The 14,218-nt window shown below is 38.3% G+C and overlaps 1 protein-coding gene across 1 annotated transcript; it reads right to left on the bottom strand.

Annotated features, from left to right (window-relative positions):
• Positions 1-1,599: 1,599 nt before the first annotated feature.
• ptprc (protein tyrosine phosphatase receptor type C) lies at positions 1,600-13,238 on the bottom strand. Its single transcript, XM_083970894.1, has 27 exons — positions 13,114-13,238; positions 12,671-12,931; positions 12,327-12,563; positions 12,116-12,229; positions 11,679-11,810; positions 11,423-11,569; positions 10,737-10,895; positions 9,662-9,882; positions 9,488-9,548; positions 9,212-9,320; positions 8,929-8,963; positions 8,584-8,693; positions 8,296-8,386; positions 7,847-7,923; positions 7,586-7,622; positions 7,368-7,465; positions 7,109-7,234; positions 6,234-6,391; positions 5,779-5,914; positions 5,430-5,573; positions 5,113-5,203; positions 4,817-4,953; positions 4,457-4,591; positions 4,236-4,358; positions 3,965-4,104; positions 3,256-3,391; positions 1,600-2,482 (listed from the first exon to the last, which is right to left on the bottom strand). Exons 1-27 carry the CDS (start codon positions 13,142-13,144, stop codon positions 2,105-2,107), a joined length of 3,624 nt encoding a protein of 1,207 aa, XP_083827020.1. The 5' UTR covers positions 13,145-13,238; the 3' UTR covers positions 1,600-2,104.
• Between the last annotated feature and the right edge of the window lie 980 nt (positions 13,239-14,218).

The raw sequence follows: 14,218 nt of genomic DNA, 5'->3' as shown, positions 1-14,218 counted from the left end.
TGTATCCCTGCTAAGTAGGCTAAGCAATGAATCATAACATAATGTGAACGAAAGGAACCAAAGATTTTGCACAAACCAAACAAGCATAGTGATGTTAAGCCCATAATAAGGAGTAGTATTGAGATACAATCTGCGATGCTACTGTATATGACACTATAGCAGAAAACATTCACTATTTTTTTTAATGTACAGTAGCTATGTGCTTACTATACAGTATATTACTGCTATTACAGTACTTATTACCTTTGCAGTGTTAGAAAGCACTTGTTTTACTGGTTCCTAGTTACTGTAGAGCACATTATGTATGCAGCTTTTGAGTATACCATAATAAGTAATAATTTATTAGCCTGGGTGGAAATTTGGCGAGAGGTTTTTGATTATTGTGTGAACGATAATCATTCTTTTCTCATCAAAACCACACACAATGATCAATTCTACCTTGAAAAGTAAAGCAGTATGCCTAGTAAATATATTATTATATAAGTACAAAACCTGTATTTTGACACATCTGTAAGTATTGCTGAGTATTGTTGATTGTAGAGCCAGAGAGCCAAGAGTTGGGCTGAGGAGAAGTGTCCTCATGCAGTGCTTTGATTGCATCCATGTGTCATAACACTCTGCGTATTTACAGTTTATTATGAAGATCTGTGACTGTTTTTTCGACCACTACAGTAGCGTGTGTGTGTGTGGTGTGTGTGTGTGTGTGTGTGTATCTTCACATTAGCTGACATGTTCTCAGTACAATCAGTGGTTCAGGTATTTGTAACATTTACAAAACCTCTCTGAGCCCCTTACATAGAAAACACAGAAGATGTGGGTGAAGCACAGATCTCACCGTCTTCTCTCAGTTCAGTGTATTTGATGTTGTTGTTTTTTATACATAGAATGTACTTTTTATACATTGTACCTTGATTTGTGATGGAAATTTAGATTGATAAGAAGCTGTAGCAGGGAATTCATTAAGCTCCGATCAGAGAAATGCAACAGGCTGTTTGTTTATGACTGTCCTGAACTTGTGAAAACTGTCCATTTTATATCTTGTGTGTCTTACATTTTGTAACTGTTTGCCTTTGACAACTATTATATAAACACAACTGCTTATTTAGAAGTTGATATTTAATTTATCAGAGTAAATTATTATATGTTGTGAATTTTTAATAGTTTTGTTGTCTGTTTTTTGATAATTAATTTTATTTCTTACTTTTATCTATTTATCATACTGGTATGAGACTGGAAACTAATATTAGTCACATCCTCTTCAATGAATGGAGTGAGAATAAGATGCGACTGATGACTGAGACCCTGTTTACTTATGAAAGTAATATACAGGACACATATTGATACTTCACTGCCCTTGAAAACGTGAGCTTAGTTTCAGATCTCCCATGACAATAATTCTTTTTGCCAAGTAAATAAGCAACAATTAGAGTGGAGAGTTATAGTCTCAAACTTTGTTGGCAGCATTTAAAACACATGACGTTTTTGACTTTAGTGAATCAAATCGAGCTTACAGCGAATCTTCAGTGAAAATCAAAACTTCATAATAACAATGATTAATAACTAAGTACTCTCTGTAAGTAAGACTTATTGTAAGCTTCTTTTAATGAAACAACAGTGTCATATGACAAATGTTTAAACTTAACAAACATATTCAGTGAAACCATATGTGTGTATGTCTACTGTAATTCAAATAGAGATATATATAGCATTTTTTTTATTTAGCAGGAACAACATAACATAAACTAACTCAAACTCAACATGCACTCATAGTGGGTTTCAAAAACAACAGACCTAAGTATTGTATATTTAAAAGCTAGTTTGATGACAGCATCCAGTAAACTTTGCTCACAGCAATGATTATTTGCATCTTTGCATTCATACACATAACCCACTGAAATATTTATAACTTAGTTTAAATCATACTTTTGGATATTGACATAACAAAACATTTGATCAAATTCTTAAAGCATGTCTCAAATAGGATCACACCATGTTAAAGCTTTACAATACATTTATACATTCATAAAGAAATGAAAAGAAAAGCATTCAACCGGGGCACTTATTCCAAAACGTAAAATGCGAGGCCATGCACCTGTTGCCCGCCTCAAACCTCCACTGTGACCGTGGGGCCGTTGCTGGTGTCCTCCAGCGGCGTTGTCTCTGTGGGAGCACTGGACTCTTTTGCAGCCTCCTCTTTTTTGTCTCCGTCAGCCACCAGAGGGGTGTTTTCTGCCGCCCCCTGCTGCTCGCTGCTGGTAGTGCTGGCCGGCTGCTCTGCCTTCTCTTCAGCCTTCTCTTCAGCCTTCACCTCAGCCTTCACCTCAGCCTTCTCTTCAGCCTTCACCTCAGCTGGCTGCTCCGCTACTTTGGTTTCATTGACAATCTGGACAGAGTCAGCTGCAGCGGCTGGTGCAGTTTTCACTTCCCCATTCTGTACGGGGAAGAGACCCTCCAGAGCGTCATACAAGAACTGGTACTGCTCCTGTGGGAGACGCAGGCAGATATGAGTGGAAACGTGAAGACATGGTTCATTGGTGTAGGTTCTAATCAGAGTAAAGATTTCTTTTTACACATTTCGTTCACATTTTCATTCACAAGTAATGATGCCAGATAAAAAGCTTTATATAGGAAGCGAAACCCTCTGATTCCTCTGACAGAGAAACGTGTTCAGAAACTACAAACCTCCACACACGTTCTATCATTTGATGAAGTTGGCACTGTCATTTATCTTGAGTCAATCACACATGGACCCTCCTGCTGCTGTGAGCTCACTAAAGCATAAAACCTAAAGCCTAAAATAGCCCAGAGAAGGTGTCTGTTTGAGTGTACTGCATATTTAACTGATTTAAAAATGAAATTATATGTAAATTACTTGTTTTTTTTTTTTTTTTTTTTTTTTTTTTTTAGATTTCTATCTTCAGCAGGAACTCATGGGCTTAGGTCTGAGAGCCACAAACAGGGTAAGAGGAAGTCATGAAGTACTGCAGTGTTACTTTTGGTACTTTCACAGCTTATTGACATAAACTGAAATGTAGAAAACCATTCGTTTAATTCTTTCTTAACACTATTATGAGCAAAGAAACTGAACTGAAGTAGATGATTTTCTTTTATAGCAGTCAAAGTGAGCTAGAGTAAGACTAATGTGTGGAATAACATTAACAACACATTCAAAAAAAAATCCTTTGATCTTTGTCTCTTGCTTAAACCAACTACAAAAAGCCTATTACTGACAGACACTGAGCTTGTCTCACGTACCAGACTGGTGACCATGTTCTGTCTCTCCTTGCGTAAGCTCTTGACCACCTGGAAAACATCCACCAGCTTCTCAGTCTTAGCGCTGTCTAGCAGGTTCCACATGGCACAGAAAATACCTGAACGAGACGAGCCATCGCTGGAGGAGGAGAGGACACACACACACACACACACACACACATACAAAGGTTAAATCCCTCTTACTACACCTTTTCCAGGTTATATAATGTAATAAATGGTTGAATAAACCATAAGAACCATATTGTCATTCTTATTATATATATATTAGATTGCTGTTACTAATTGCTATTGGAGATCTTAAGGATTTCGCACACATAAAAGTAATGTTATTATATTGGTCATAGTCAGTAATCCTCCAGCATGATCCTCCTCCCTCAGCATTATTCACCTTTGAGCTGGTGTCACTCAACATGTCTGGTCAAATATTACAGGTTAATATAAGAACCTCAGAGTATTTCTCTCTGTACTGTATACTTTGATTCCAGAAATCTATGTGTTTGTATAGCCTGAAGTGTTGTCATCACAACATGAGTCTGCCCTGCAGCTCTGGGAGGTGGGAAGTTTTTCTTTTCTTCTTCTTGAGATTTGAAAGCTTTGAAATACATGTGATTTAAAATGAAAAAAGTGAATAAGATGCTGTTGTATACACGTTGTGCCTGTTAGATTTAATTTCACCATGAAGCTGTCTTACTTGCAGTGGACCACGGCGGTCTGTGACTTGCTATGTTTTATTTCCTTCATCATGTCTGTGAGATCCTGAGCTTTCTCCGGCACCTCGCTCTTCCCCCACTTCAGGAACTGGAACTGCTTCACCGAGCGACTGTCTTTCCTCTGTTGACAGAAGAGTGTGTGTGTGTGTGTTTTGGGTTAAAGCAGCTTGTGATGTCGAAATGACCGGTCATGTCATCACAGGTGCTGGTGCTGACAAAATGTGGGAACAGAACAGGTGGCTCTTGTGTTACCTTGACATGACGGATTAGCATGTTGCGGCAGATGAAAGACGGGGTGATTTCTGTGCTCTCAACCTCCACCTCAAAGTCCCCGAACGTCTTCTTCTCTTTATCCCAGTACGCACAGTCAGACTCCTGTGAACACAAGGAAACAGGAGCATTAACTCTCTGTATGTAATATACATTTATAACATATAATATCATTATATGTGCATGCCAGGCTCTGCAGGTACCTGATCTTCCTCGCTGCAGTCTGAGAGCATGACAATAGTGGTTGCTCTCTTCTGGTAAACCATCAACAGGAAGTCAGACATGGTGTCTGGCAGAGGAGTCTGTGCTGCGATGAAGGCACGTTGGCCCCAGTAGCCCTGTAGAGGCAAGAACACACACACATCCAGGCAAAAAGAGATGATAGATTCAATATGTTAGTCACAGCTTCTTCAACTGACTGTATAAAAGATGTTAATTTATATTGAGTTACATGACATAACATTGATACGGTTTTGACTCAATTCAACCAAGCTCACTTTGTTTTGTTCTGGTGTCTTGGTCAGTTTTGTGCAAGTAATAAAGATGAAAGCAAAATAGCATACGTGAATGTAGGACGCATTGATGTATTTAGTGGCGTCTTCGTCCTCCTCATCTGAAGACTCTTCCTCTTCATCTTCATCAGGTTCACTATCACGACTGTGTCCCTCGTCCACTTTTAGCAACACACGGTTGTAGTCATCTGAGGGGGGCAGGTTGGATTTGGTTCAACAAAAGTGACAATGTGAACACACATTTACTCTGGGACATGAAAGCGCGTACAGAAAACCACTACACACACCAGTACACTGTAGCTGCTACTTCTGTAATGTAAAATATCATTTGTTGAACTGAAACTTACATGGCATGACAGCTGAAGTGCGATTCTTCTTCTTGTTTTCTTCTGTGACACCAGTGTTGGACGTCCTCCAGTTTTTATAAGAAGGGAGTCGCTGAATTGCAAAATAAAGATTTTTTTACTATTATTAATTTATAGTAATGAATTAAGGTTTGAGTTTGAGTCTGAGTTTGAGGTTGTTTTTTTAAATGTGTTTTTATATTATAAACCCCTGTGATTCACTTTGGTTATATCAAACATAATCAACTTTATTTAAAATGGCTCCTTCAGCCCCAACAATGAATCTAATTAATGATAATAAGAGAAGAAAGTGACTGTACCTCAAACTCATCCTCCATTAGCGTGGGTTCATCACTTTTCTGTTTGAGCGTGCTCAGCGTGCTGTGGAGCTCGGACAGAGAAATCTCCGTCTCTCCAAACTGGTTGTGCTCCACCAGAGCCTGGTGAATCAGGATGTACTGGGCCTACATGGAAATAAAAGTACTTACTGTTAAGTACTGTATGTACAAAACAAACTGCACAAACGCATCAATTTAATGTAGGAAACAGTGTATTGCTCCTGCTATGCATTATTATCTGTTGCATTTTATGTTTATCATAATCGTGTAAATACAGCAATAAAAGCAACATACAAATAGTCAAATAATATAATCTGAGCTGGTATTTTACCTCTACTTGAACCATGAGACACCTCTGTCTGCGGAGTCTGACTACGTAGCCGTAGACGTCGACTCTGCCCTCCGCCTCCAGACCCTCCATCATGGCATCAATACCAATGTAGGTGCCTGTTCTACCCACGCCAGCACTAGACGAGAGAGAATGACAACGTGTTGATACATTTGGTTTGAGTGGTCTATGAAAATCTTGAAACTTGTAACAACATCTCTGTTTTAACCACTGCTTTAATCTTTTATAATGTACTTTTATGTTTTATTTAATTGTGAAAAGTAAACATTAACTCTGTTAGGTAAATATAGCTGAGTATAAAGTTAATTTACGAAATGCTTCAATATGATATGTAAGCACAGTACCCAAGTAAATGTGTTTAGTTATGTTAGTTTAGTTATATTTTTCATGTTGATACTTGGGAGTGAGCTGACCCCGCGCTGGGACCGTGTCTTTACCTGCAGTGGACGACGATGGGGCCGCTGAAGAAATTCTTGAAAGCATTGACACGACGCCTCAGCTTCAGGAGGAGGTGTGGCTCCCCCGGGACGCCGTGGTCGGGCCAGCTCATGAACTGGATGTGGGTCACCTCCCTCTCTGTGCTCTTCTCCCTCTTCTGCAGACAAGACCACATACTGTATATCAAAACATTTTCAAAACAAGGAGCACTTCGTGGACTCCTTTCTCAAATCTAGAGGTGCTCTTTGGAGAGGGATCCAAGGGATGTGAAAAACAAAGAACACTCTCTTGAGTAAGTAAAAATGCTTTTAATTCAATTTCATTTAAATCAATTAAAGGCATTTTTACTTACTCAAGAGAGTGTCTTGGAGTTTTTCTTTGTTTTTCACAAGACCACATATATATTATAGTATGTAAACGTGTATAAAAACATACACATGTGGTTTGGTGAGGAATCTTCTGTCCAGGCAAAAATAATACTCATGTATTATTGAAATGAATTTGTAATTGTATCGATTTTGTCATTGTTGTTGTTGCCTTTTTTAAATCATTTTTGATTGTTTTTTTTGTTGTTTTTGTTATGTTGTTCTTTGTCTCTTTTCCTTTACTGCTTCTTTTCCTTTTTTCTTTTCCTATTGTTTGATTTGTTTTGGCGATTTTGTATGGGAGGGGAGGATTTTATATGAGCCCCTTGGGCTTCTTTTCCTCTCCTTTTCCTATTTGCCTTTGTATCATGAAATATAATGTTTGTTTTTATCATTGTGCATATAAAATAAAATAAATAAAAAATGTATTTGTTGAGATAAAGATTGTCTTTGCCACACAGCCACGCAAGCACACAGTTTTATCTACGAGAGTTGTAATGGAGACTCACATTAATGAGGGTGAGGTGGCGGATGGTGTAGTCTGGGCAGTGGTCCTCTGAAGTCAGCTTCACTATAAACTCCTCAAAGATCTCGGTCTCACGGTCTCGAGACGGCCAGTACTGCGCACACTTGACCTTTGACACGACACATGGGACAAGATACGGTGAGTGAAAACCCAGTTTTGCAAATCAGGAATAAATAAAATAAGAGCTCACAATGAAAGTATTAACACCACTGTCAGAACAAAGTTAAAACTACTGTTCTTACCCTGTTTCCCTCTTCGCAGCGGGTTACCATAACGATAATAGACGACTGCTGCTCCCAGACCATCCTCCAGAAGTCGCCCACAGTCTCTTCTTTCGGCCCTACAACATAAAATACAGACAATACAGTATATAGACACAGCCATGCAGACCTGATAGTGATAATGCAGGAGAGCTGACTGTGTGTATAAACAGTATGAGAACGTGAGAACATGACTTTACCTTGGGCTGCAATGTACTTTTTGGCCTCCTTGTAGCCCTGCAGTAGGAAAACAAGCAAGCGGTGTGTTGTCAGTGAGAGACTTTGGGCATTGTGTCTATTTTGCACTAAAGTTGCCTTTAACATTGCTGCTTTTGCTATTAATTATGGATTTTTATATCTGTAACATGTTCCGAAGCTCAGTTTTATCATTCTCATTCTCAAATACAGGATCAGTAGCATCAATAGATGAAGTAGCAGTGAGAGCTGGATGTTTTACATACGTCAATGTAGCTGGCGTTGATGTAGTCACATCCTGGGTTGCCGTTTCCTGTGCTCAGCTGGACACGGTTATAATCATCTGGTTCGAGACAGAAGAGAGACACGCAGAGATGTCATGCTTCATGTGGGCAATGACACTAAAACTTTCTATTATTTTACATTTCTGAGGTTAAATCTCACCATGAATAAAGTCCTATCAATAAACTATTATCACAAAACAATCACAATGCACCATTTCTCACAGTGTTTTAAAATAACCATACCATATTAAATACAGTAGGAAAAACCTGTGATCACTGATAAATCTACTTTATTGTAGTTCTATTACTGTATATTAACCGGTGGCAATGTTAAATACAAAGAGTGGATAAAAGAACACACATTTGCTTATAGTGCTCTTAGGTTATTTATCTACAAAGCTTCATGTGTTGTTGCAGATTCGTTCACTCACATGGCAAGATGTCCACATAGCGGTTCTTGGGGGCGTTGTAGGTCTTTTTGGCCTCTTTCACTGTGAACCTTGAGAAAATCCTGGGGACGCTCTGAAAGCCACAAATAAATGATGTGATTTGTCAGTGAGAAAATAAAACAACACAGAGCAATTGCACATATTCCAGTGCAAATCCAGCTTTCTGCCTTGGACCTTCAATACACATCATGTCCCTCTTTGTCAATGTAAACTATCCAATCCCCCCTCCAAAAAAAAGAAAGAAAAAACGAACACAGATATAAAATTTACCTGAAACTCAGCCAGGAAAAGTCTTCCCTCGTCAGCGAGCTTCCTCTTGTAGGCCTCCAGCAGAGCCTCTGCTGCAATCGGCTCGACAGGCATCAGGTTCTCCTCATCAGCTACAGCAGCAAACGAAAGACACTTCAGACACAAACAGAAAACTCTGCAGGTCTTTTGTCAATATTATTAACCTTTATTCTAGATATTGTAAATATCTAAATATGAATCAGAATGAAGTATGTCTCTTGAAAGGTGCTTCTGCATTAGCTATCAAACAAGGAATATCTGATCTGATTAGACTTGTAAAATAAGCTTATTCGTGAGAAAGAAGAAAAAAGGAGGAAATCTACTCACTTGGTGGCATAAGCATCATGTCTTCAGTCAGGTCGCTGCAAAGAAAAGAAAATGATTTAAATTACATAGAATATAGTATGGAGTTATTATATTATTATCTGTCAGTCTATAATGCATTTCAAACACAATACTAGGAATAATATAATAATGATATAATAATATAATATTATATAAAGGTATATAGATAGAACCATATCAATAATCTGCAAGTTATTTTGTGTAAAACAAAACAGTAACAGACACAAACAGATGTAAGAGATGAGTTGTATGCAGTAATTCTTACTGAGACTGCCTGCGCTTCAAGATGAAGATTTTGTAGATGACGAAGAGCAGAGCCACAGTCGTGAGGATGATGAGAAAGACAAGGAATCCAATGACAGCTTTGTCGTTGTCTGTAAAATGATAATAAAAGTAAATAAAACAAGTGGCATTTCTGTTAAGGACACAACATTTAGAAATGGATGTGTGAAGAAGTGAAGAAGTCTGAACAAAATGTGTCAAATGATTTAATTTTAACAATGTGAAGACAATTTGTGGTTATAATTAAAATAGTACATACAGAAAGTTGCAACGTCCCTTCCAACGGGGTCACTTTCAAATTTGCTGTTGAAAACAGTCAACTGGAAAGACAGAGAAATCCTTCATCAGTTTTAACAGCATATGCACAGAAGAAACTGTATGAATAATAAATTGTTGATTTTCTATTGAACCTAAAAAGGAGGATTTCACAAACCTGCACTTTGTAAGTCGTAGAATAACTCAGGTCCTTGAATTCAAACTCGCACTTGGTTCGGTTTTCTACCCTTACAACTTTATCACCCAGACGGATTTTTGCACTGAATTTAAGTTTTTTTGGATCGTCATTCAAATGTGCACGATAAAATCCACAGGTTACACGAATTACATTGTGCTCCGGTTGTTTTGTTACCACTTCATTTTGAATAGGTTCTGGTTCTGTAAAAATGTGAAGAAAAACATAATTAACTTCAGATACAATAATGTATACATACTCACAGAGAGAGTGATATTTTAATGAGTTTGAACCACAAATGAAAAAAGCATAGTTTTAACAATTATCAACAATAGAAATGTAAATACTATTATGTTGTACTTGTCCTGTGTGTTTTATTTCTATTTCATTACTTTCATGACTGTATGAGAAAACAAAATAGTTATTTTGAAAAATTGCTGATGCCTGGTGATTATTGATTTCTTATTGATTTATCATTCACGTTCAAAGTTTATTCAACTACATAAAATTCCTAGTAAATGATCAATGTACCACTCTTCAGGCTCTATATTGGACATTGACGAACAAACAGGTCGGGACTGACTGAAGCTGGTAGATTTTTACAGTGTCACAGAGAAGAACAGAAAATAACTACTGATGTTGGAACTTAAAGTTTGTAGTTTTTTCTGTATTTCTGGTACATATTGTGAACACAGCTCCTACGTCACTCATTTATTGAATAACTTTATAATATTCATTTTAAGTAATAGCATTGAGAGTGTGATTCATTTTTAAAGTGCACATTTTATAATCATAATCAATAATTCTACATTCACTTAGAATTACAATAAGCTATCACAAGTGTCTTAATTAATAATAAAATTGTAAAAGAATATAATTATAAAATAAAATAGTTACCTACAGCATCAAAGCTGTTTGGTCCTTGTTGTTTCACACAGATACTTTTACTGACACACGAGTAACTCCATTTTTAACATGTATTTGTGCAGCACAGACAGTTTTTGTGTTACAGATTGACATTATAAAATCAGCTGTGATCACTTTGTTGGTTACTTACTTCCAACACCAGTCTTTACCCTCAATTCAGTTTGGGTGGCATTCCTCTCCAGGTATTTGTAATGGGGACGGGCTCCACAGGTGTAATCAGTGAATGGATTCAGTCCAGTGACATCACATGTTCCTCCTTCCAGATGGTTGCGAGGTGTAACTGTACCTACTGTAAGGTTCACAGGCCGTTAGTTTGTTTTGTTGTTTTACATAGCAACACAACAACATCAATGGTTTAGAAAACAGCTGATTGTTGTTTATTGGTCAAGTTGCCCTGACAACAGAAAATACTTCAATCAGTGAATATCTTCTGCACATCACTTGTAGATCACCAGTTCTGTCTCTAAAAGTTAGAAGTTTATATACTGATAGAAAATCAGACTGGGACAATTAACATGTGTAAACTGAAAACTTTCTTTTCCAGTGATTTGATACAATCACTGAATTATTTCTTTGTCAAATTTCATGTTAATTATTTTGAATCCTCTTCAACAAATGGTGAATGATGATGTATGATCTCACCTCATTTACACCTACGAACAATGAACATGTTGAAGTGTTGGTCTGGAGCCCTGTAGCTCCATGAATGAGTCAAATTTCAAATTGAGATAAACTGAATCTCCAACAACTAGCTACCACAAATAAATTCCTGTTAAAAGAATTAAAAAAGCGAGTTCAACAAATCATTTTACTTACTGTGTCTCTTATGGGAGTGTAACTCATCACACGAACAGCTGTATGAAAGCTTATCAAGGACAGGTTGACACCTCTGACTGGTTGTGTCCCAGGTGAAGTGAATAGATGTACTGGTTTTGTCCTGCAGTGTCTTACTTATTGTAAAATCTGTAGGAACATCAGACATGTGTAACAGACTTGAGTACTGGTGTTTCACAGTAATTCACTCCACAGTATCTGAGGGGAAAAACTTAAGGTGAAGTGAACGTCAACGTACCACAGTCAATCCTGACACGAACAGCAGTTGTGTTTGTTATAATGGTGTTGTTGTTGTCCTTGATCTGACCAATACAGTTGTAGTCTGTGAAAGGCTCCAGCTCAGACTCCTTCTTAGGCTTATTGTCACTTCCTGCAAAGACATGAGGATGACAGCATTTCTTCAGTAACTGGTATTTATACCTCAGAGCTAATCAGTATCTTTTGTGATCAGGTCAAAATTGGATTCAATCAGAAAAATGTAAATAACTGTTTAAGAACTGATTCACTGAGACCACAGAGTAAGACCTCAGCTTCAAACTGAGAGACAATTCAGATTTCAAGTTTCAAGTTAAGAAGAATAAGGCAGGTTGAGATGTTTCTGTTTCTATGTACTGTAAATCCATGTCTAATACTGGTGACACTCAAAGTCTCTCTACTTCTAGTTTCATCACTTACCCAAGCAGGTGTAATCAGTGGAGAGGCCTTTACAGTTTGGAGGAAACTTTGTTGTTATATTTGCAGGAAGTTTAGTGGGAGCAGTCGGAGTTATGTCAACTTCCTTTAAGAAATCTGTGGAGAAATTAAAGAGTTAAAAAACACAAAACATGATGGACCAAGGTGTAAAGCACATGCATTTAAAAATAAAATAGACTCTTTTTATACATACCGATAGGGATGCTTGTGGTGAGGTTGAAGGAAGAACTGGGACAGTTTCCTGGTGTGAAGGTTGTAGTTAAGTTGGAACAAATGTCATCGTAACCAGGTTTGACACATAATGTTTTATCACCACATCGCACATCAGGAATCTTATTTGCTGTTGGTAGTAAAGAGCTGAGGTCCCATTCACTCCTGTAACAAACATGACCAGGGCTGCAGCTGATGTCTTCTGTGATGTCTTCTTTACCTGAAACACACAAGTGATGCACAAATGTCTCCAATTTTTTTCCACACAGTTTCAATTCTTAAAAGAAAGTGAAATACATGACAACAACATAAATCATTTTTACTCACTAATAATGTCAGTTGTCCTGGTTTTATTTGCAGCATGGCTACAGGTTACAGGTCCACCAGCACCATGATATGTCACATCGTGCTCATATTCAGTACAGGGCTTCAGGTGTTTGATTTCATGTGAGCTTTGATTGAAGAGCTGGACGGTGATTCCTTCTCCTGGTTGGCCTTGTTCCTTTAAGTTTATGGTGTAGTTACCAGAGGCAGAGCTGGTAATGTCGATCTGGAAGCCAAACTTGATGGTTGCTACAGTGTAAGAACCTGAAGACAACATCAGTTGTTAGTGTTTGTTAAGTGTAAAACTGTAAATCATTGTATAAACATACTGTCACTACATTCTGTGTAATGTAAAAAAGAGACACTAGCGATGGATATAAATAAATTGACTACAAGTATTTAAAAAAAAAACTGTAAAGTGGATGATCTTTCAAACTGATACTCACATGATGGAGGTGCTGGAGCAGGAGGATGCATTTAAAAGAAATTAGAAAAGAGTAAAACAAAACATTAATATTTGATTATGTTTCAAGAATCATTTAGTACCTGCGATCTCTGAGTGACTAGTAACCCAAACCTCAGCAGTGCTGCTGTCACTGTCCCCTGTTTACACTCATTAGAATAAAATAATCTGAACATTATCCTTTATAATAAATGAGGAAGTTCCAACCTTGGGTGGTGATGTTGGTGTTGTTGTTGGTGGTGGTGGTGGGAGGCTGGGTGACTGCAGGTGTGGTCATGCTTTGAGAGTCTGTTTGGGTGCTGGGTTTGATTGTGGGAGTAGGAGTGGAGGCTGCAGGATGGAGAGCATGCTAGAGGTCACCTTCAGGTAGGAATACTTCACTGCCAACAGTCTTACCTGACGTGATGCTACCATTAACTACTACATCAGGGTTTGATCATGTAGCACTAGAATAGTTATAAACTTGAGGCTGAATACATTACCAGAGGGACTAGTTGCATTGGGTGTCTGATTTGAGAGGATTGAGGTGTCGTTTGTTGCAGTGAGTGGAGGTTTGGTGCTTGGAGTCATGGCAGTAGTTGTTGCCATGGTGCTTGGAAGTGAGGTCTCTTTTTGAGAGTGGGTGCTGGGTTTGATTGTGGGAGTAGGAGTGGAGGCTGCAGGATGGAGAGCATGCTAGAGGTCACCTTCAGGTAGCAATAACTTCACTGCCAACAGTCTTACCTGACGTGATGCTACCATGAACTATCATATCAGGATTTTATCATGTCGCACTAGCATAGTTACAGTACAAACACATTATAAACATTACCAGAGGGATTAGTTAGGTTCGGGGTGGTGTTTGGTGCAGTGCGTGGAAGCGTGGGGCCAGTTGGTTGGGGGTCTGAAGTCACGGCGGTAGCTGCCGTGATGGTTGGAGGTGAGGACTTGACAGATTCGTGGGCTGCTGGAGGAGTAGTGGGTGCGGTGCTTGGAGATGTGTTGGTTGAATTCTCTGCTTCCCGAGAAGAAGAAGTCAGGGCAAACACAGTATTGCTACATTCCCCTCATTTGCGTCGACCACACATCAGTTTAACAAAGCAAAAGGA

This window comes from Trachurus trachurus (genome assembly GCF_905171665.1).
Source record: "Trachurus trachurus genome assembly, chromosome: 4".
Classification (NCBI taxonomy): domain Eukaryota; kingdom Metazoa; phylum Chordata; class Actinopteri; order Carangiformes; family Carangidae; genus Trachurus; species Trachurus trachurus.
The sequence above is the reverse complement of the archived record's forward strand: the minus strand, read 5'-3'. Positions and strand labels throughout refer to the sequence as shown.

Coding starts and splice junctions, on each gene's coding strand:
- ptprc (XM_083970894.1), bottom strand. CDS start 13,144: ATGCATCCTCCTGCTCCAGCACCTCCATCAT. Junction 4,592..4,816: donor TCAATGCGTCCTACATTCAC/GTATGCTATTTT, acceptor TTGCCTCTACAG/GGCTACTGGGGCCAACGTGC. Junction 3,392..3,964: donor ACCGCCGTGGTCCACTGCAA/GTAAGACAGCTT, acceptor CTCCTCCTCCAG/CGATGGCTCGTCTCGTTCAG.